The following is a 22,935-nucleotide window of genomic DNA, read 5'->3' as shown; positions in this document are numbered from 1 at the left end:
TGGGCCTCCCAGAGAATCTCATTTTTGAGGTCCCAATTGTTAGGCACACATAGCCTATGCTGATAGTACAACAGCTCTCCTTCAAGGTGATAATGTTTGTATCTAGGTTCTAATTTTGAACCGTCACCTCCTACTTTGATGGTCTCTCTTAACTCCAGATAATCTGTGTCATTGGGAATCTCTATAGCCATTGCTTCCAAGATGGGATTGCTTGGCATGGAAATTAGGCTAGCAAGAAATCCTTTGTTGCTAGGATATTCTAAGAATAAAACATTGATGAATGATTTCTTGCTCAAGGCATCAACTACCACGTTTTCCTTTCCAAGGCGAAACTTGATCTCAAAATCAAATTCCTAAAGCACTTCAATCCATCTCCTCTGTCTCATGTTCAAATCTGGATGTGTGAAGATCCATTTAAGACTTTTGTGATCAGTCACAAGTGTGAACTTTCTGCCCAACAGATACTGACGCCAACGTTTCAAGGCATAGATGACTGTTAAAAGATCTAAGTCATGCGTAGCATAATTTTTCTCATAAGGTTTCAGCTTTCGAGAAGAATATGCGACTGGACGACCTTCTTGAGTAAGGACACATCTCAATGCCATGATACTTGCATCTGTGATGAAGATTGAAGGAGATCAGGTTGGATCTCAGTGTAATTCAACCCTTAGCAATACAAGACAAAGTGCTAGTTACTTTAGGGTATTTCCCCCCTCAAGAACGAGCTAGATTCCCTTAACCATTACAATAGCATGCCCTTGCATGCAAGACTAACAAATTGTAAAGATGATAAATGTATGTCGGTATGTATGCACACACACACACCCCCCCCCCCAACAAATGCACACACGTTTCCAAATAATACAACCTTACAGGAATCCACACATTCCCCAAGCACAAAATCTAATACTTCCCACATAGACAACTTGCAAGGATCTCTTCCAATGTTACCACTACTTTGTGCTTAATCATGCCAATCATGATTAGCATGCATGACATCCCAAGCACTCAATCTGCTAAGAGGTCCTACCATGTCCATTAAAGTCAGGTCTTGAACACATCAATCAAGTCATCAATATAGTACAACTATGACAGTGTCCTTGCTCAAAACAATTTCTGGAAGAAACCATCACTCCATATTTGCAGGGCCTGTCGTGATCGTATAGTGCATTCTTAAGCTTGCAATCTTTGTTTCCTTAGGGTCAACTTGATGCCCACTTACTCTACCATATATACCTCCTCGATGTATCCATCATACACTGATCTGGCACCCATCTCATACACTGACCACTATGAGCAGCCAGGATTACTCTCGCCCCAATCATGGTCATCCTTCATGACTTCGCTTCATCACTTGGTTCCCAAAACAAAGCTGAAGAGGGGTGGTTGGAATGTCAGGTCTACATTTCCTAGATTTTTTTTGCTTAATCATTTTGCGCCCGAGATAAAGCTGAAGAGAGATTTTCGTGACGTCAGTTCCAATTGGTCTACCTCATGTGTGCACTATGTTTTGTAGCATTCAGCCTTGCAATCTTTATTGCATAATGGTATAGAGGCCTTCTTCCTCGGAAACTCAGTCCGAGGAGTTTCACAAGGTAATGAAAGTCCCATTTTCCCTTGGTCCCTTCCATTTGAAATTATTATTTTTTGAATGCATTACATAAGTCTCAAAATTCTAAGTCAATTGATGACATTTAACTTGCTCGTGACCTCGTGTGTCTGCTTAGCATGTAGCCAATCATGTTGAGAATTAAACGATCATGTGTCTAATTTTCCCAGTAATGTCTGTTTTACAGTTCACACACTTCACCCAAAAGACCGAGCAGCATCTTGTCAACATATTTGATACCCTGTATAGGGTCCAGGGAACCACTGTAACCAGTTCATTTTCTTTTAGGGGCCAAAAGATAATGGTTGGTTTATTAAAATTCTATATGACAAGATTCCAGGAGAGGATGGATCTGCCTAATGAATATTAGAATAGGTACTAACAGATTGACTTCCAGTGTCCCCATGACAGCTCCTTAAAGCCTGGGTACCTCCACAGCTCTTTTCAGATCCAAAAGTTCTTGCCTTAGTAGAAATCTGGCAGATATGAGTTGGTGTGGAGACTGGTTTAGCAGTTTTCTCAGTAGGCAACTGTCTATAAAGTCACATAAGCATTTTCTATAGACCCTCCTAAACACATATAGTTCACAAGATTGCTAATGGGAGCAACCACAAACATATGCCACACCTTGTTTGCTGTCTGAGCTGCTTCAAGCTGTTCAACATCTTAAAGGTTTCCTGACAGGGCTGGAAGCGTACTGCCCTGTGCTTGCAGTCTGTGCAGCTTGTTTGATGTTTAAAATGAGCATAAGAATCCAAATATACAAAATGTTTGTGCCATATAGCTTATAAGAAACTCAGAACCATAACAAAAAAACGACGAGCATGGCCTTTTTAAAATGCATGTGCGCCTTCTTTCAGGGCGAAAACAATCAATAATAAATATCAGTAAGGACTACTTAGCACCTTTGCCTCTGAAAGTTTCCAATGGGTGAAGGATTGATGCTTGATTCCCCAAACACCACCCAGATTGATGCTGCTGATATTGTCATAGGCCTGGTCACAGAGGTTACAGTGAGGATTTTTCAAAAAAAAAAACATATTTCAAAAGTAGCCCATTCATAACTCGCACCTCCTATTTTGTGCAATCAAAAGATGCAACTAAGACCTGCTGCCAGTATTTCACTTGTTCGCACGCTAAACGGCGTTTCACAGCCAAGGTAGCCTTCAAGTTATTAATAGCCATCCCTAGCTGTATCTCTACACACTGCCACACAGAAAAAGAAAATTATAAAAAATAATCAGAATGAAACAGCTTATTGTACCATGATGAAATGGTGAACACAAGCATTAGGCAGACAGACCTACTTCCCGAAGTCAATAGACTAGTTTCAAAACGCACAGACCCCACCACCACCACATGCATATTTTATTCATTTTGAGCCCGCTAGTAAAGAGGAGTGTTTGTGAGAAAATTAGGAATACAAATTATGGTACACCGCTCTCTTCCTCTTCCTCTTCCTCCCCCTCTCCGTCCCTCTGTATACATGTCACAAATTTTTGATGGTTAGCACTGAGTATTGTCTTCCTAATTTTAGGTGAGGTTGCTTTGAAAACATCTGCAATGGCAGTGTATCCTCAATCAGTTTCCACACAGGAAGCATCTGAACAAATCTGTGTTCATGATCATTGTGACAAGCCCAAGCATGCATGAATCACCTATTTTGGATTTCCTCCTCACCTTTTGCTAGCACATGGACCTTCTTGTTTGCATGCACGTTCCATAGAATTTAGAATCGGCTGAATTTTGAATCATGTTTTTGAACTAGACATACCATGTTTTTATATGTAATGTTTATAACTGGAAATCTAAGCAAGAGCAGAACCCATTACTTATGCAAGGCATAAACATCAAACTAGTGCACCACATATGACATGGTCCGTTAGAGGTAGGGTTTGACAAACCAACACTGCATGAGGACACATTTAATTATGGATTAAGCATGTCCCATCCATTAAAAAATAGAAGTATCTCATCGTCCCTCTCAAAAACGGTGTGAAGTTGTCACAAACCTTCCCATAGGAAACATCAATTTAAACACTATTGACAAGTTTGATGTTTTTCTCGAACATTGTACATTCATAGGCAATATCACTTTACCTCACCACCTACAATTTAGTGCGTCAACTCAAAGTCACTAGTTCCTTAGTGTCAACAAAATGAGAAATGAACTTAATGATTTAATTAAACTTCACCAAGGTTTTTAATGAAAAGAACTTTAATTCTGGTACCCCTAGCTCTTGGCATGGTGAACATTGCATAAGTAGTGAAGAATTTGACACTAGGCAATTACAAGCTACGTGGTACATTGTAAAAGGGAAAGGCAAAAGGAGAAAAGGTGTAATGTGAAACTTTCATTGAATTAAAAGTTGGCATACATAGGATAAGATCTTTGAGGCTGATAAGTATGTCAAGAGTATTGATTAAAGCTTATGTCAAAATAAAGATAGCTCTCCAAAAGACTGGACCAAAGCACAATACAGCAGCTGACAAACACCACAAAGCTTTGGCATTCATAAAGGGTGAATAAGTATTGTTACACTTTGAAAAGGTTAGGTTAAAGAGAAAGAAGGGTAAAGAGTATCTTTTACCCTGACTCAGCATGAGATATAGGCTTTTCCAAGTGTTGCAAAGGATAAATGAGATGGCTTATAGTTGAAGATACTTGATCATGGAAAAATTCACAATGCTTTTCACCTAAGTCTTCTTAGGCCTTCCCACGGTGAGAAGCTGTCCGATCAAGAAAACTTCACAATGCTTTTCATTTGAATCTTCTTAGGCCTTTCCATAGTTGAAGCTACCTAACCATGGAAAAATTCACAATGTTTTTCATCTAAGTCTTCTTAGGCCTTTCCGTGGTGATATGCCTAAGGATATTGATGATGAGATGCAGCCTAAGGATGAGGAACTTAATGAAATCTCAATTCTTGAGTAGATGTTGACACATAAGGAAAGGACGGTCAACTTAAGGAATTTCTATAAATAATACAACTTGATGCGAAATGGATGGAGGAGGATGACTTGATAGAATTGCCTCATTTGTTACAACTTTAACTTGATGCTTTTTAGTTGGAACCAACTTCAATTGATTTGGGCCTCACTTGAACTCATCAAAGCATGATTTGATAGAATCACCTCATTTGTTAGAACTTTAACTCGATGCTTTTCAATTGGAGCCTGGGCTTAACCAAGCTCATCAAAGCATAGATCCGGGGCATTGCACGATACTCAAGAGAGAGATGATGCATCTATTACACTTTACTCTCCCACTCGTTATGGCCTTAACACCTAGTATTAATGGTTGATGGGGAATGTAGTCGCATGTTCTTGTTTTCTTACATATATTGGGCATGTGATTTGAAAAGTATTGTTTTGGAAGCAACTTCAATTTGCATGTCTAGGCTTAACTCACTTAATATTGGTGGACTTGCTTGATTTGATTTAAAAAATCCGAAAAGATGTCCGAGATATTAAGCAATGTCTTAAAGCATGTTATAAGACTCACATCCAAATATGGGTGCCTAAATAATTAGACACCTAATCCATAAGTTCAATGATCCACTTGCAAGGATGGCGCTCTGTCAACAACTGAGCGATATCCCCTGTGCTTCAGCCAAGAGAAGAATACGGGAACAAATTTCTAGTGCAAACACTCCCTTATCCATAGGTACTTTTTAGTTTCTAGTTGGAGGAGTTTTTTCCTCTGTGAACATCCACCTTGGGTGTGATACTATGGTGCCTTAGGGGTTGTATTTTCTATCATTCATTCTCACATAGTGGATGTGACATTCCAACACTCTTCTCATGTTGTTACCTAAAACTACGAGTGCATATGTGTGGTTGAGCTTCGGTTGTGATGATCCAACAAATCCAACAATGGTATCAAAGCTTGCCATTGAATCTTGCACTCAGCCTCCAGACTATAGCCTACTTAGCAACCCCCATACCGTCATCTTCAAACGCACCACTTCTACGTCTATGCGCGCTGCAGCCTTATCTTTACATGAACAACCACCATACACCCATGCACATTGCCACCTTTACCCATCTCCCGACACTACCTCTACCTAGCTCTTGCCTCAACCCATACTATCTATTCACTACTAGCACCGCCAACCTTGGTTCCCACTAGAAATTTGGGACTTTCAACCAAAATCACAAAATTTCCCACCAAAATTTGGCGGTTTTTTTAATTGGCTTCAATTTCCTTCACAATTCCCACTTGCTTGCCAAAGGAAATGCCAGTAGATATATATTTGATGAGTTGGTATCACTCCTAATGCAAGAGGAGTAGTCATGGATCAATCAATCCAATATGACCATGGATAATCATGCATCTGCAACAACTAGCCATAAAAAGAAGAGAGAATCATGGCAACAAACAAACTCTAAGGGCAAAGGCAAATCAACCTCTTCTTCAAACTTTCAAAGCACTAAAGATGAGGATATCAAAAAGAAAATGTGCAACTATTGCAGAAAAATGGGCTATTTCATTGAGGAATGAAGAAAAAGGATAGCTAATGCAAAGAAAAAGCAAGCGAATATGATGGTTGCTAAAAATTCAGCCAATGTGAAGGATGCAGAAGCACGTTTAGTCTATTTGGACATTAGACAATATTATGCCTTTGTTGTGCGTTGTTCTTATGATTCATCATCTCATGCACTGTGTTCAGCAGTGGCTAAAAATAAGAATACATTGTATTTTGATAGTAGTGCTTCAAAGCACATTACCTCTTTTCATGATTTGTTTGTACCATATGCAGATGTACAAAAGGAAAGATCCATCATATGTCCTAACAATACTTTATATGCAATCAGGGGTATTGGCCAAACTCTAGTTGTTGTGGTAAATGGGGGTATTGTCATGCTTCAAAAGTTCTTATATATGCAAGGCATAAGAAAAATTTGCTTCCAATTCAGCCCTTGCACGTGTTGGTATGGTTAAATTCCATATGGATTGATGGAGTATCTATGATTGTTGTGATAGGGATGACTTTGTTGTCCCAAGCACATTGTACAATGCCCTATATCAACTTGATTTGTATAAGAGGAGAGTATCAAAGAATGCATTATGGGTTAATGTCATGATTATTGATGACACTGAGTTGTGGCATGTTCGGTTTGGTAATCTCAATTATGGCTATTTGCTTCGCTTGAGAAGCAAAAATATGGTGCTTGATCTTCCCCATTGAAAACACCTATTCGTAATATATGTGAGAATTCTATACTTGGCAGAATGCATCATGCCTTTTTTTCCAAAATCGGATCTATGCATGCTGATTAAAGATTACAGCTTGTGCATAGTGATGTTTATGGACCCATGCGTATCAAATCCATTGAGGGATGTTTGTATTTCGTGACCTACATTAATAACATAACCTATTGTTATTAGTTATATGTACTGAAGCACAAATCATATGTGTTCGCATATTTTAAGACCTTCCTTGCCTTGGCTGAAAATAATAGTGGTTGCAAGTTGATTACTCTCCGTACTAATCAAGGCCGAGATTCACATGAATATTTACTTTTTTGGCTAAAAGGGGCATTATACATCAGTGTACTATGCCTTATACACCACAACAAAAGGATGTAGCTAAAAGAAACAATCGGACTCTTATATAGATGGCATGTTGCATGATTTCACAAAATAAGCTGCCCCCAAATTTTTTGCTTGATGATATTATTTGTGCAATACACATGCTAAATCAAAGCCCCACCAAAGCAATGAGTGAATTGTACTCCTTATAAGGCTTAGCGTGGCCATAAACCACTCGTGACCTATATATGTCTTTGATTGTTTAGCATATGCTTTGGTATAACAACCAAAAAGACAAAGCTTCAAGATAAAGCTATCAAGTGCATTTTCATTGGTAATAGTGCAAAGAGCAAAAGGTACCATTTGTATCAACCCTCTACAAGCAAAAAAATTTGTGAGTATAAATGCGATGTTTGCAAAAAATGCAAGTCACCCTTTCTTGACTACAAAAATCAACCACTTACAAGTCCAATGGATATCTTGACAACCTATTGCCTCTACTTTAGTAAGGTCACATGAAAATGGTCTATTCTAGCTAGCTAAAATGGCAAAATTAGTCATCTTTGCGTGAAAATCAACAACTTGATATTCTGCCCATTGATCAAGAAATTGTTGACGATGATATTCATCATGAAAGGGCTACCACTCGAGCGGCTAAACATGTTCCTAGATGGCAACTGAATACCTTGCAAAATAACAAACAATCCATTCCTCTACTTGGCAAAACTTAAGCAACCACTAGACATGCTTAGGGTCATTTTATTGCACAAGCTCTTATTATTATTGCTTGTAATGAAGAGCCCATTTCTTTTGATAATGTTTCTCACAATGAACATTGGATTACAATAATACAATCAAGAGTTACATTCTATACAAAAAAATGGTGCATGAGTTATGTGACTTGCCTCCTAGCAAGTGTGCTATAGACACAAAATGGGTTTACAAAGTAAAATGCAAATATGATAGTAGCATTGATCACTACATCTTGTCACCAAAGGGCATACCTAATAGCACGAGATTAATAATGATCGAAAGTTTGCACCCATTTCACCTATGACCACCATACATTGTGTTATTGCTATAGCTGCCCATTTTGATTGGCATGTGCATTCATTGGATGTGAAGCCTCCCATTCTAAATGTTGATGGTTTGAAACAAGATCCTAGAGCATGGTACAAGAAGATACGTACGGACTTGATTGCTCTTGGTTTCAATATTCACACATTGAGAGCATGTTATATCTACAAGAAAAAAGATTCTCTCTTCATTCTCATTCTCTATGTCAATGATACGCTATTTACTAGAACCTGTGAGATGAATACTGCAACGTTAAAGATTGCATTACAGTGTTCATTCAATACTACAAATCTTTGCCATTTGTACTATTATCTTGGCATACAATTCACTACAGTTGAGATGGACATTCTTTTGAAACACTAAGTAGATTGGGTAGCTCCATGAGTATTTTCAGATGCAAGATTAATAGCCTATTTGTACTCCATGTTAGGTTAGGATTTAGCAGCATTTACACACAGACTGAACAAGCAAGCAACAAGAGAGAAGAGTTGCTGAAACATCCTATTAGGTTAGGCTTCAACAGCACAAGCATATACACACATACTCACATTGAACAAATGAATATTAAGAGAGAAGAGAGATGCTAGAATATCACATCCACTAATGTTAGAATGATAATGACAATACTATACCTAAGCTATTAAAGTTTTGTATCCATTGATAGGTGTGCATACTGGGGAGAATCCTTCTCTAGCTAGAAGGTAGAAAGCATGCATAGATTTGTGGTTTTTTTTTTTTTTTTTTTTTTGGGGGGGGGGGGGGGGGGAGAGAGGGGGAGAGAGAGAAGGCAAAAGCTCACACCAAAGCTACAAAGGAATGTAACAAAGCCCCCTCGAGTGAACAATGTGAACATACATAGGGAATTAGGTAATCAATCCCAAATGGTAGTAAGCCTAAAGCCTTGTGAAAGGCCTTAAACTTCTCACTAGAGAGAGCTTTTGTAAACACATTTGCCAAGTTGTCCTATATAGGGATATAAACCAATCAATCTCCCCTACATGGAGCCTCTCTTTGACATAATGATACTGCATCTCAATGTGCTTAATGTCAGTATGAAAAATTGGATCTCTCACAACTGCCATGGCACTCTCACAATCAATATATATAGGAGTGGATGACTGCTTTCTCATACTAGCATTCACCAAAAGGTGTTCGATCCTTGTACAAATTCCAATGTAATTACAAATGTTGCCTTGTATTCAGCTTCACAGCTAGATGAGGCCACTATAGACTATTTCTTGTCCAACCAAGGGATACATGAATCACCAAGTATGAAACAATACTAGTGGACACTCGTGCATCAAACAAAACATCTAGCCTAATCATTATCTATGAATGCATGCAATCTAAGAGGATAGAAAAGGCTCAATGAGTGCCCTTAACATAGCAAAAGACATGTTTGACCGTTTGCCGATACATAGTACCAAGGTTGTGTATGAATCACAACAAGTGAGAAATCCTAAACTGAATATATAGCCATGTATTACACAAATACAATAGACATCCAATAGCCTGTTGATAAAGAGAACCATCAAATGAATCTCTTGCATCCTCAAGTGTAAAGATGTAGCCTATCTCAACCCGAGTAGAGATAGCCTTATAGTCTTGCATCTAAAAACGCTCAAGGAGCTGCCCAATGTATGTAGACTGTCACAAAACAATGCCCCTCTCAATTGCAATAAACTATATGTCAACATAGTAGTACAAGTGGCCAAGATCCATGACATCAAATGCATGCTGCAATTCAAGCTACAATCTGTGTCTCATGAGGTCCAATCAACAACATTTCATCCACACCAAGAATGAAAATCAAGAGATTATCCTCACCTTTGCATATATAAAGTGTGCTTATTAGTGTGTGAATTACTGAAGCCAAGAGCAATCAAACATGCATGTATCTTTAGATGCTTGTTTCAAAACCATAGAGAGCCTTATGCAACCGGCACACTTTGCTCTCTAAGTCTTTTTAAACAAAGCCAAGAGGTTGAGTGGCATAAACCTCCTCATGAAGATCACCATTCAAAAAAGAAGTTTTCACATATTACTAATGCACATGCCAATCAAAATGGGCAGTCAAAGCAATGATATTGCAAATGGTAGTCATATATGAAGTGGGTGCAAACGTCTCATCATAGTCAATCCCATGTTATTAGGCATATCATTTGGCAATAAGACATACCTTGTAGAAATCAACGCTGCCATCAGATTTGTGTTTCAATTGTAAAACTACTTTGTGCCTATGGCACGTTTACCAAAAAGGGAAGTCATATAACTCCCATGTGTCAAACATACCTTGTAGAAATCAACACTACCATCAGATTTGTGTTTCAATTGTAAAACTACTTTGTGCCTATGGCACGTTTACCAAAAAGGGAAGTCATATAACTCCCATGTGTCAATTTTGTGTATAGAATCCAACTCTCACTGCATGGTTGTCATCCAATCCTCATTCTAAGAAGCATCATCAAAAGAAATAGACTCTCCATTACATGCTATAGCAACAAGAGCCTGTGCAACAAGATGAGATTGAGCATTTCTAGTTGCTCGAGTTTTGCTAGGAAGAGGAACATGCTATTTACAGACCCACAAAGTATCTAATAGCTATCTAGAAACATATTTTACCTTTCGAATGGCAGCACTAAGCACATTGAGGTGCATTATCATTATGTCAATGAGAGACTCTGTGTAGAAGAGATTGACTTGGTTTATGTCCTTACACAAAACAATTTGGCAGATTTATTTACTAAATCTCTTTCAAGAGGCCTTCCACAAGGCTTTAGGCTAACTACCATTGGGGAATTGAGCTCCCACTCCTTGTACATGTTCATATCATTCACTCCAAGGAGGTTTGGTGCACTCAACATGCTCCTACATTGTTTTGGTGTAAATTTTCCATTAACCACGTGCACTTCTTACCTTCTAGCTGGAAAAGGGGTTTTTCCCTATGTGAACACTGAACACCCACCTAGGATGTGGTACTATAGTACCTTCAGGATTGTACAACTTCTGCTTCCTTGGTACAAATATGCTCACATAACTAGAGGTGGCTTGAAGATCTTTTAGATTCCATATGGATACTTCTATGATCAACCTACTATACACGTTGTATTTTTGTAGTTATGCTCAATAATTTACTAGTGCAATGAGTACAATTTTTATAGTTGTGGATTTGTACAGTTGTGATTGGTTGTATACTAGTGCAATGACCGCTATCTTTAACAAATGTACATTGTTAATACATGGAATAACATCAATGCGGTTGGTTACTTCGAAACATGTATGGATAATTGTACATTGGAATTACATGGACTAACAACAATGTGCTTAGCTACTTGAAAACATGTCTGAATAGTTGTGCATCGACAATACATGCAATCATATGACTATATGCATGTTTATAGAAAACCATATATTGGTCATTTTGTATATTGTGTTGGATCTTAATTGTGCGTAATCATGGCCACTTGAGATCTTCTCCCATGAGATCTCCAACCTTCTGCACTTTATGGACAATTTTATTTTGAAGAAAGTGATGTTTATAATTTTGTGAAAAATCCCTCTGCTTATGAGAGGAACAATGTGGGATTGCATGGAAACTCTGCATGACAATTTACAAGATAATTGCTCCAAAAACTTTGGTCAAAATGCTAGCTATCATGGAAGTATTCTTATGTGTTTTTGAACATTCTACAATTGGTTGGAGGCCAACATTAAAGGTGTCAAGGCCATTATGCACCCATGGATTAGTTGTGCCGTGAGAAATTGTAGAAAGTTCAACCATTTGTAACTAATTTTAAGCATATATCAGTTAACGAAGTTGGCATTGAAAAAGTCAACGTTGCTTGCATTTGCCATTGACTTAGTGCTAGTGCGATAAGGTCACACAACAAGCATCACCTGATGTGCACAACTCCTACTACCTTGCTACACACAACTATCCCTTCCATTAGCCTACTCATCACCCTGTTGAATGACCTCCCCAATTGATTGATGCTTCCACCTCTACCTACCTAATGTCCTCCATCTCCATATCTTCTTGCCTTCTGCCAACCTCCGCATGTGTTGACTTGGTGCTAACACAACACAACCACCATCACACCTCCACTTCTTCTGCCTCCACTTTTGCTTGCCTTCTATCCACCTCCATGCCTTCCTCTCTTTTTCCGACCTCCAATTCTACCTGCCACTACTACCCATCTTTTCTGCCCACCTCCTACCTTAAGTGTTCACACCCCCTATCATTTGTATGTTTACTCCCCCTTCTGCCCCACCTTTATCTGCCACCTATTTGCCCACCTCCTACCTTAAGTGTCCACACCCCCCTATCATTTGTATGTTTACTCCTCCTTCTGCCCCACCTTTATCTGCCACCTATCTGCCCACCGAACCCACTTCTTCATGTCCCCGCCCGCCATTCAACTTGCTTATGTCCCCTTTTCCAAATCTACACGCTACGTCATTTACATGCCACCTATCTACCTGCCTCAATCCACTCAAAAGCCCCACACAACCCCCTTCTCACCAATGCCATCATAGGTGCTCCCTTCTATCCAAGAATCTCTCAACATGGACAGGTCCTAGACCTCCTTCTCCACCCTAGCAATCTTTGTCTAATTCCTCGCCCAAGCTACTACCATCAACTCTATTCCTAGACAACCCTCATAGGAATTGGAATCACCACCACCAAGCTCCACACCAATCAAGCAAGAAGCACTTTACCACAAACACTTGGAGCTAGTGAGATGTCCGCGGTTGCATCTAGTCCACCCTCACCAAGGGGCTCCAGTGCAACCCCCCACACACCATCCATCTGCTTTGCTCCAAACACAAAGCTTACACTAAGAGACAGAGTAACACTCCATTGAGGCATCTTCTTATATCCATAAACTAGTTGGATGTCACCCATCCATTCATGCCCTTAAGGACTCCAATATAGCAGCTCTCACCAGCACCCTAGCTAAGATCACATGAATGGTACCCTTGGAAAAGAGATGGTTTAGGCTTTAGTGCAGCTCACTCGAGCAAATGGAGATAGTGCTTGCCACTAATCCACTTGGCGTTAAGACTTCACCAACGTACTTTAATAGATGGATCAAGGGGGAAAACTACTCGTCACTAGGAGATAACACCACCATCACCATCTCTTTTCCTGACCTCAATGAGTACCTCACCCCATAACTATCCAAGCATGGTCACAAGTAACGGGCAGGACACACCCTTGGGCCACCCTGACATCATCCCCATGATGGTTGCATAACAAGGCACATCACATCCAAAAGTGATATATCGTAAAGTAATGTCACAATGTGACAAGATGGGACGTATTACAGAATGAGATATCTTGTTTGTGACAAGACCGGAATGGGACAAGATGTGACATGGTCAAATTTGGCACCAACACCCCTACCTACGTAACACCCCCCTAAATGCCTTGCCTTCGATAAATGTAGTAAAGTGATTACTCCATGGGATCGTAGATACTGCATCATATTACTGTCGATGCAAATCAACCCTCAACTTCTAAATTGCACAATAATGGAACAAATGCTTTTGTTGTTTCAGCTAACTTTTTCAATGAGGATGTTCTCACTATTTTGGAAAATAAAGCCGTAGAGAAGTAGCTTCAGCCTCAAAACTTTGATTTCCTTACCATTTATCATGAAGTTGGCTACATGGAATGTTCGCAACATTTGCTCTCATAGCAAACAACGTGCTCTATGGCAGACTTTACATTCTAATGGTTGGGATGTTTGGTGTGCAATGGACCAAAAGAGTCATAAAGAAGTAAGGAGAATCCTACATTGTCATGGCATTAAGCATTTCTATGATGGTGTTCCTACATGAACCCATTCAAGTGCATTGTTAATTGTCTACTAGAAATTCCAGCCAATCTTGAGTAAGAGAGATGTGTTGGGAAGATTTATATTCGTTGAGATTATCTATGATGGGTAAGTACTATGGCTAGAGGGCCTATATGCTCCCAATGATGACTTTGGTCGTCATGAATTATGGTGGAAGCTGCAATCATGTCTTTATTTTGGAAGATTGGAAGACCTGGACTTATTGTGGGTGGTTTCAATATGCATGTCAATCCATTTCATTCAAGCTCTAGAAATGGATTGATGGATGGGCATGAATGCCAAGATTGGAATGCTTTTGTATCAGTCCTATTGAAACAAGATCTATGGTCTTGATTATCCCCTCTTGACCATGGCTATACTTTTCATTCAACACGGTACTTGGAAACTTGGAGCCATTTGGATCGGATCTATGTCATGTATGATGATTCTTTCTTACCAAAAGTTTGGAAATTCAAGTTTCGCAACGCTATGTTCTTTCCAATCACTTCCCTTTGGTGTTTGAGATGCATAAGCATCTCTCTCTCTCTCTCATTCTAAACGAAGTTAATATTTAAAATTTGTTAAATTTTAAGTATATTTTGAATTTTTTTAGTGTCGGCCTGGTCCTCCACCCCTATTTTTGGTCATCCCCCGTCACTTATGACATTGTATCTGAGATTGGTAGTGTGTTCAACCACATCATAAAAAGAGATGAATTCTACCAACACAGCCTTAAAAGGCCCACATAGATATCCATCTATCAAAGTCATCATACGCACAAAATCCTTACATACCCTTTCCCAAGCTATCGGGTTTCCCTCCATCCACAAGAGCTCTCTGATCTAGCCACTCTTATATACAGGACTAGTGCCTCACTTGGAAGATGATTGGACATCTAGCAATGAAATTCCCCACGACAAGCCATCGGCAAACCTTAAGGATGAGGGATGCGGTCGACCAAGGCTATGAAGAAGTAAGGCAAAGTGCCAAAGATGGCGTAATGCCAGATAGTGGAGGAGACAATGCCAACAACACCAAGAGCACACAAATGAGGGACAAGGGCAAGACTAGGGTAGCCCAAAGCCGTGGAGACAAGTAGAGAGACAATGAAAAGTGGTCAAAGTCCTCACATTGATAGTTCGTCCAAACCACCTCATCCTCCTACGACCTTCATTAACACTTCCTAGTCACCCAAGAGCTAGAGATTTCACAATCTCAAAGTGCAAAAGCTCCTCAAATAGGGATGTCACAGCCCAACAATTAAGAGGCAATGACACCGCCAGCCCCTCAAGAGATGCGGCAAGCTACAAAGGCACCATTGTCTCCTATACCCTTTAGTCATTAAGTGGAGGCTGTAGAGTTGATCCAATCACAAGTCTCCATCCAACAAGTGGGGGAAGTTGATCCAATCACAAGTCTCCATCCAACAGGTGGGGGAAGTTGAGAAGACCCAAGAGAGTGGGTAAGAGACAAGGGAGTTGGATGCATACTCTAAGGACTTCCCCCCCATTGCACGCTGCAACAAAACTAGTTGAAAGGATACTTCAAGGGCTTTATACTAGTAGCCACAAATAGGCGTGAGGTGCAAGGTAGACCCAATCTTAGAGGCTTAGATGCAACAACTAAGGCTCCTCTCATGGAATGTGCGGGACTTCAAGCAAGACTGGAGCCTCATGAGACATGATCTGCACAGAGCATTAGTGGGAGGATCAATCAATTTTCTCATGTTGCAAGAGCACCACCTCTCAGCAAATAGGATATCCTGATGCAGCATACCCTAAGACAAAGGACTCATCTTTCATGGGGGAGATTCTCCATGCACATTGCCTTCACACTAGAAGAGTGGTTTGCTCCACAAGACTTACTGCAAAAGACCCCGAGGCAGAGATTGCAAGGCCTTTAAAAGCATTAGCCTTGTCATAGATGAAAGTGGGAATTGATTGTTGCAATAATCCAGAACCTGAAATGGCTGCTACCATCTGCCTCAAGCAATTGATTGTTGACCAACTAACAGATAAACTGCCTCAATCAATTCAGGTTCCCCCACTTGTAGAAAACCAATTGATTGTTGACCAACTAACAGATTGAAGAAATCAATGTAGAAAGCCAATCAATGCTACCATCTGCCTCAAGCAAACAGCATGTGCAGAAAATGCAGCTCTATACTCTACCTTTGTAGAAGAAAGAGTGATAGCATATCATCACTTGCTACTCCAAGCTATAGGACCTGATCCCAAGCGCAAAGCCTCCAATGAATCTCCAATTGTCTCTGTCACCTGCCCAACCTGCCAAAGTGACCCCTCTGTACACAATCATGTGGATCCCGCTACCTGCACAGCCTACATTAACAGCCAGTAACCTGTTCTCCCAGATCAGTGTTGGGAATAAAGGGCCATCGTGCTCTTTTATATGTGCACGGGTGTGAACACATCCTTAGCACATTGTACTTTCATATATATATATATATATATATATATATATATATATATATATATATATATATATATATATATATAAACCTAAAGAGGTACACTCGTCATTGTCCCCACAAGTCATGCTCACTCTCACTCTCTACTCTGCACTCTCTCACTGTCTCTCTACTGCTAGCAAGCACTGTGTGTCTCGATCCTCGAACCACTGAGCTCAACAAACCAGTATCAGAGCGGTTTACGGGCATGAGGTAACTAGCGTCAAGCAAGCGTCAAATGACGGTGGTCAGTTGGACAAGACGGTGGTCAATTGCAAAGGCCAAGTGGCGTGACCAGCATCTGAGGTCAAAGGCAGCTCGTGACCTTTGGCAGACAGGAGACGAGTAGCAGTCGGGCACCACCAAGCACCAGCTAAATCAGCTGTCACAAGTCAGCAGACAGGTTGACCATAGGGTTCCTACGTCACACTGCCAGACATGATAGCCGAGCGCCAGTGCGACCATCATGGGCGTGTGTGGCAGGCGACAAGACTGCATGGCGTGCATGGTAGGCGATAGGGCTGCGACAGCGCGCTGACGGCGCAACCAGCTAGCGACGGCCAGCGGGGCAGTTGACGACAAACGCGGTAGCTGACAGGACCCGCGCGGCACGAACGGGTGCTGTCAGCCCTGACGGGTCAACGGACCCATCATCCAACACATTTTTTTTCTCTTCAATTTTTTTAAAAACTCCTCCCTCTAACAGGGATTCGCACACATAACACATAGAGTGCAAGTTTGTGCAATCTTGGCTCGAAAATTTGGGGCTTTTCTTGGATTTGGGGATTCTGATACAGGACAAGACAATTTATCTCAAAAATTGCAGGAATCTGTGACATTTTGCCTTCGACATTTGGGGTTTTTTCGTGTACATGCAAAAATTGGGCTGAAATTTACCCAATTTCTCGACATTGATGCACATTGGACCCTGTGCAATTTGGGGCTTTTGCTGTTTGGGCAAAATTTGCGCACCATTTGGTCATTTTATGTACATGCTGGTTTAATTCCATGCAATTTGGACACCTAGCACTTGGAAAATTTTGGGGGTTTTGCCGAAATTGCTCTATTTTGGCTAAATTGGCATGTTCTATGCATGTCAGAGACAGTGCAAATCTATGGTTGATACTTTGAGCACAAAAATTTTGGGGATTTTGACCGTGTGTTTCAAATTTTGTGCCCGTAGGTACATGTACAACAAAAATTGCAGCTAAAATTTGGGACTTCTCATGTAATGTGATGTATTTGCCCTTGGAACAACTGTAATCAGTTGTGGACTGCTGTAGCACAAATGATTTGGTGCTTCTGAAAATTTACTTACAGATCTGACATTTCTGCTTCTACATGGTTATTTATTGGTGCTTGGTACTTGTTTGTACCTTGGTCACTTGTGTGACAGTTTGGGCCTGCACTTGCTGAATTTTTTGGTCACATTTGGCCTGAAAATCATGGCTGGCAACAATGACAGTAGTAATCTCATGCACATTAAGAAGCTTGAAGGAGCACATAACTTTGCAGTCTGGTAAAAACAATGCTACAATATCCTATTGCAGAAGAAGTAGGCAAAGCCGATTAAGACCAAAGGGACAAAGCTTGCAGATATGGAACATGAAGATTGGGATGAGTTAAATGAGCTTACACGCTCAACCATTGAGCTATCGATTTCTAATGCCTAGCTGTTTAACATTGAAGGTTTGGATTCTACATATGCTATTTGGACTCGGCTAGAAGAACTGTATGCACAAAAGAGTGCCGCAAGCAAAGTGTATTGGCTGAAAAAGCTTATGGATTTGCGTATGAAAGAGGGTACAGCAATGTCTACTCAGTTGAGTGAGTTTAACTCCATTTTCAACCAGCTGGTTGCCTTGAAGTTCTTGATTGATGAAGAATTTAAGGCTATGTTCTTGCTTTGCACTCTGCCAAAGAGTTGGGATACATTCAAGACTGCTATGAGCAATTCTAATGCAATCCTTTTGTATGCTGATGTAGAGAGTACTCTACTCATGGAAGAAATGAATTGGTTGAACAAAGCATCCAGTAAGTCTTCCAGTGCTTTGCATACTAGAGGCAAATCACAACAGAAAGGCAAATCTAATAGCAAGGGACGCAGTAAATCACGTGGCAAGGATATTGAATGCCATCATTGTAGCAAGAAAGGTCACTTTAAACGTCACTGCTACAAATGGAAGAAAGAAAAAGGAAAGGGCAAGAAGACAAATGATAGCAAGGAAGAGAAGAAAGAGAGTCAGCCTAAGAAGAGTAGTGTCAAAATTGAAGAGGTGAATGTAGTTACTCATGACAATGACAGTGGGAATGACATACTCTTGGTCTCTTCACACTTTGGTACACATGCTTTACTTGTAGATACAGATGATGACATGCATACTTGGATTCTAGATTCAAGTGCTTCCTTTCATGTCACCCCTCATCGTGAGTGGTTCTTTGACTATACAGGGGGTCAACATGGTGTTGTCCATCTTGGGGACAACTATCCATGTGACATTGCAGGTATTGGCAGTGTGCAGTTGTAGTTTCGGCATGGTTCTGTCTTCACACTTCAGTATGTATAGCATGTACCTCAACTCAAGAAGAGCTTGATTAGCACAGGGCAACTAGATGACAATGGATTTCATACCGCCTTTGGTGATGGAAAGTGGAAGATCTGTAAGGGATCTAGAGTTATTGCCAGAGGTTGTAAAAGGGATACCTTGTATCCTCTCCATGTATCTAGTATGAGTGATCATGTTGTTGCCATGACCAAGCAGCCAAGTGTTTCTTTGTGGCATGGTCAGTTGGGACACATGAGTCAAACTGGAATGAAAGTGCTTTCTCGGTTGGGTTACTTGCCTTATCTTCGTTATGCTGATTTTGAGCATTGTGATCATTGTGTTTATGCCTTATCTTCTCCTCTAAAGTTAGTACATTCCGATGTATGTCAGATGCTAGGATTATCTTTAGGGGGAAAGAAATATTTTGTCACCTTTGTCGATGATTCTACATGGAAGGTATGGGTTTATCCTATTCGTAGCAAGGATGAAGTGCTTGACAAGTTTAAAAAATTCTTGGTATTGGTTGAAAATCAGACTGATAAGACACTTAAGTGTCTACGCTCTAACAATGGTGGGGAATATGTGTCCAAGGGATAAAGAGGAAGCTCACCACCCCTCATAATCCACCCCAAAATGGAGTTGCAGAGCATATGAATCGGACCATACAGGATAAGGTCTGTACGATGATGTCTCACGCTGCATTACCCCATGGTTTTTGGGCAAAGGATGTTATGACAGTTGTACACTTGATTAATCGGTCACCAGACAGGTCTCTGGGGAGGGGGGATTCCCCAAGAAGCGTAGTCGGGCAAGCCACCTTCATATGCTCACCTGAAAGTGTTTGGCTACGAGGCTTTTGTGCACATTCGTAAAGAAAAACGCAACAAACTTGAGCCAAAGTCTTGTAAATGTATATTCCTAGGATATGGTGACGAGGGTGAAATGGGATATAGATTATGGGATCCCGAGAAAAGGAAAGTAGTACGCAGCAATGATGTTATCTTCCGGGAAGATAGCATGCATCAACAGCCCGAAAAGACTGAGGAGGTCCGTAGGGTTGTATTTCGGGAAGAAATACCTTTTGGACAGCAAAATGTGCCCGCTGTACAACAGCAAATACCTGCTGTAAATGAACCTGTAAATGCAGTAAATAATGCGGGAAATGATCAGCCAGCTTTTGCCCATAATAATGAGCCATTACATGTGCAAGAATAGCCAAGACAGCAAGCTGTTAATGCTGATTCACAGGCTGAAATGCTAGGACAGCAAGCTAAAAATGCTCAACAGCCAGCAAACAATGATCATTGGGCTAGGAGATCATCTAGGGCTACTAGACAACCTGATAGATTCATTCCTGGTGCAAACAATGTGGCTGATTATGTCTTGGTGACAGACTGTGCTGAACCGTCTTGCTTCAAGGAAGCAACGGACAGACAACAGCAAGAAATGGTATAAAGCCATGTTGTCAAAGATGGAATCTCTTGAGAAAAATGGCACTTGGGACTTAGTGCAGTTGCCTAAAGGGCAGAAAACCCTTCCATGTAAATGGGTTTACAAGATGAAGGTCACTTCTGGTTCCTCGCCAAAGTACAAAGCAAGTTTGGTTGTGAAGGGGTACAAGTAGAAACATGCAGTTGACTTCAATGAGATCTTCTCTCTTGTAGTCAAGATGACTACATTGAGAACCATTTTGGGCTTGGTTGTAGCTGAAGATATGGAGCTCATACAGATGGATGTAAAAACTGCATTCTTACATGGTAATCTACATAAAGACATATATATGCAACAGCCTGAAGGGTTTGTGGAAAAAGGGAAAGAGAAGATGGTATGTAAACTCAAAAGGAGTTTGTATGGGCTGAAACAAGCACCAAGAGAATGGTATCATAAGTTTGATACATTTATGCAGTCTCAAGGTTTCCATAGAAGTCAAGTGGATCACTGCTTGTACACCAAGAAGGCAGCAAATGGCAGCCTGATTATCTTGGTTCTGTATGTTGATGACATGCTGATTGCTGGCAGGGATACTCATGCCTTGGACTCACTAAAGCAAAGTCTTCATGGCAGCTTTGACATGAAGGATCTTGGTGATGCAAATCACATTCTTGGCATACGAATACTCAAAGATAGGTCAAAAGGATTACTCTATCTATCTCAGCGTGAGTATATCTCCAAGGCTGTGCAGCGTTTCAATAAGAAAGGGGTCCATTGCCTCCATATGTGAAACTCAGTGCAGAGGACAGCCCTGCATCTGATGATGAGAAGGCTGAAATGACCAAGATACCATATGCTTCAGCTGTTGTTTAATTTGATGTATGTTATGGTTGCTACATGTCCTGACATTGCCTTTCCAATGGGAGTGGTTAGCAAATACATGGCAAACCCTGGTAAAAAGCATTGGAAAGCAGTGAAAGGTATTATGAAATACCTCAAAGGCACAAAGGAGTTGTGCCTCTGCTTTGGAAAGCAGAAGGCATCTATTTTTGGCTTTACGGATACAAACTATGCTAATCATGTGGATTGCAAAAAGTTCGATTCTGGGTATGTGTTTACCTTCACAGGAGGAGCAGTCTATTGGATCTCCAGGCTACAAAAGTGTGTTGCATTGTCCACTACAGAGACAGATTATGTGGCTGCCACTGAGGCATGCAAGGAGGCTTTATGGCTTTCACATCTGGTGGGAGAGCTTGGCATTACAGAGTTACTTGTTCTCCATTATGATAGTCAGAGTACTATCATGCTAGCGCGGAATCCCATCTTTCATGCAAAGGCAAAGCACATATAGGTGAAGTACCACTTCATTAGAGATGTACTTGACAGCAAGAGCATTGAGCTTGTCAAAGTGCATACAGATGATAATCCTGCAGACCTTCTCACGAAGGATCTTCCAGCAAAGCGGTTTGCTCATTGCCGACAGATGATGGGAGTTGGATAGATATATGTATTTCAGCTAAGAGCTTTGTACATATCTAGACTTAGCTGATTCTTTTCTCCTCTTAAGGCACATTGTGGGAGGTTGTTGGGAATAAAGGGCCATCGTGCTCTTTTATACGTACACGGGTGTGAACACACCCTTAGCCCATTGTACTTTCATATATATATATATATATATCTATCTAAAAACCTAAAGAGGTACACTCGTCATTGTACCCACAAGTCGTGCTCACTCTCACTCTCTACTCTGCACTCTCTCTCTCTCTGTCTCTCTGCTGCTAGCAAGCACTGTGTGTCTCGATCCTCGCGCCACTGAGCTCAACAATCAGCTGTGTCAAATAAACACTACAACTAAAACAACCACAGTGCCTCACACTTGTCTTTTTCTTAGATTACACACCAGCAAAATCACTTACTGTACCTCCAAATTTCATCAATTGTAGTAGAACCATCTCCACTTATTAAAGTAGCCAGCAAAACTTAATTTGCAAAAAAATGAGAGCAGGAGAAATCTCTCAGCCTAAACTTTGATATTGGACCATAGAGCCTTAGCCCTGTTACCATATAGGAAAATCAGAGCCTGCTTTGATACTGGATCTTTGTACTCAGACAACGTGCACTTGCAACAGAAATGAGTCCAAAGAAGCTTGCTACATTGATTCTAAGAGAGGAAACATGGACTGCTCAAAATTATAGGGTCAAAATGTATGGCCTGCTCAAAACTTTATGCCCAAAATGCATTGCATGCTCATAGGGCCAGAATGCATGAGCCGCTACCACTAGTGAGGCACGTGACCAAAGCCCTTAGATGTCACACATGGTACACATAAGCGTAGCATAACCTATTTTCCCCACAAAATGCCACAAGGATGTCTTACTATCAAAACACTTTTATACTAGGGGTTTTAAAAGCAAAAGAACAAATAGCT

The 22,935-nt window shown here is 40.6% G+C and overlaps 1 protein-coding gene across 3 annotated transcripts in view; it reads right to left on the bottom strand.

The window, feature by feature from the left end:
• Positions 1–22,935, bottom strand: part of LOC148024892 (uncharacterized) — a 67,758-nt gene that overhangs the window by 13,897 nt on the left and 30,926 nt on the right. For 2 of the 3 annotated variants that reach the window (XM_087694561.1, XM_087694562.1), the window contains exons 7-8: positions 2,717–2,815; positions 2,515–2,604 (exon numbers count right to left, since the gene is read on the bottom strand). In XM_087694561.1, coding sequence (XP_087550687.1) covers positions 2,515–2,604; positions 2,717–2,815 — 189 coding nt within the window. Of the gene's footprint in view, positions 1–1,468; positions 2,086–2,236; positions 2,325–2,514; positions 2,605–2,716; positions 2,816–22,935 lie in introns of those variants that run through there. The other variant, XM_087694563.1, reaches the window with a different exon arrangement.

The sequence above is a fragment of the Lygodium microphyllum genome, chromosome 15 (genome assembly GCF_053477565.2).
Source record: "Lygodium microphyllum isolate KBCC chromosome 15, Lygodium_microphyllum_v1.1.10, whole genome shotgun sequence".
Lineage (NCBI taxonomy): Eukaryota > Viridiplantae > Streptophyta > Polypodiopsida > Schizaeales > Lygodiaceae > Lygodium > Lygodium microphyllum.
Note: the sequence above shows the minus strand (reverse complement) of the source record. Positions and strands in the feature narration are given on the sequence as shown.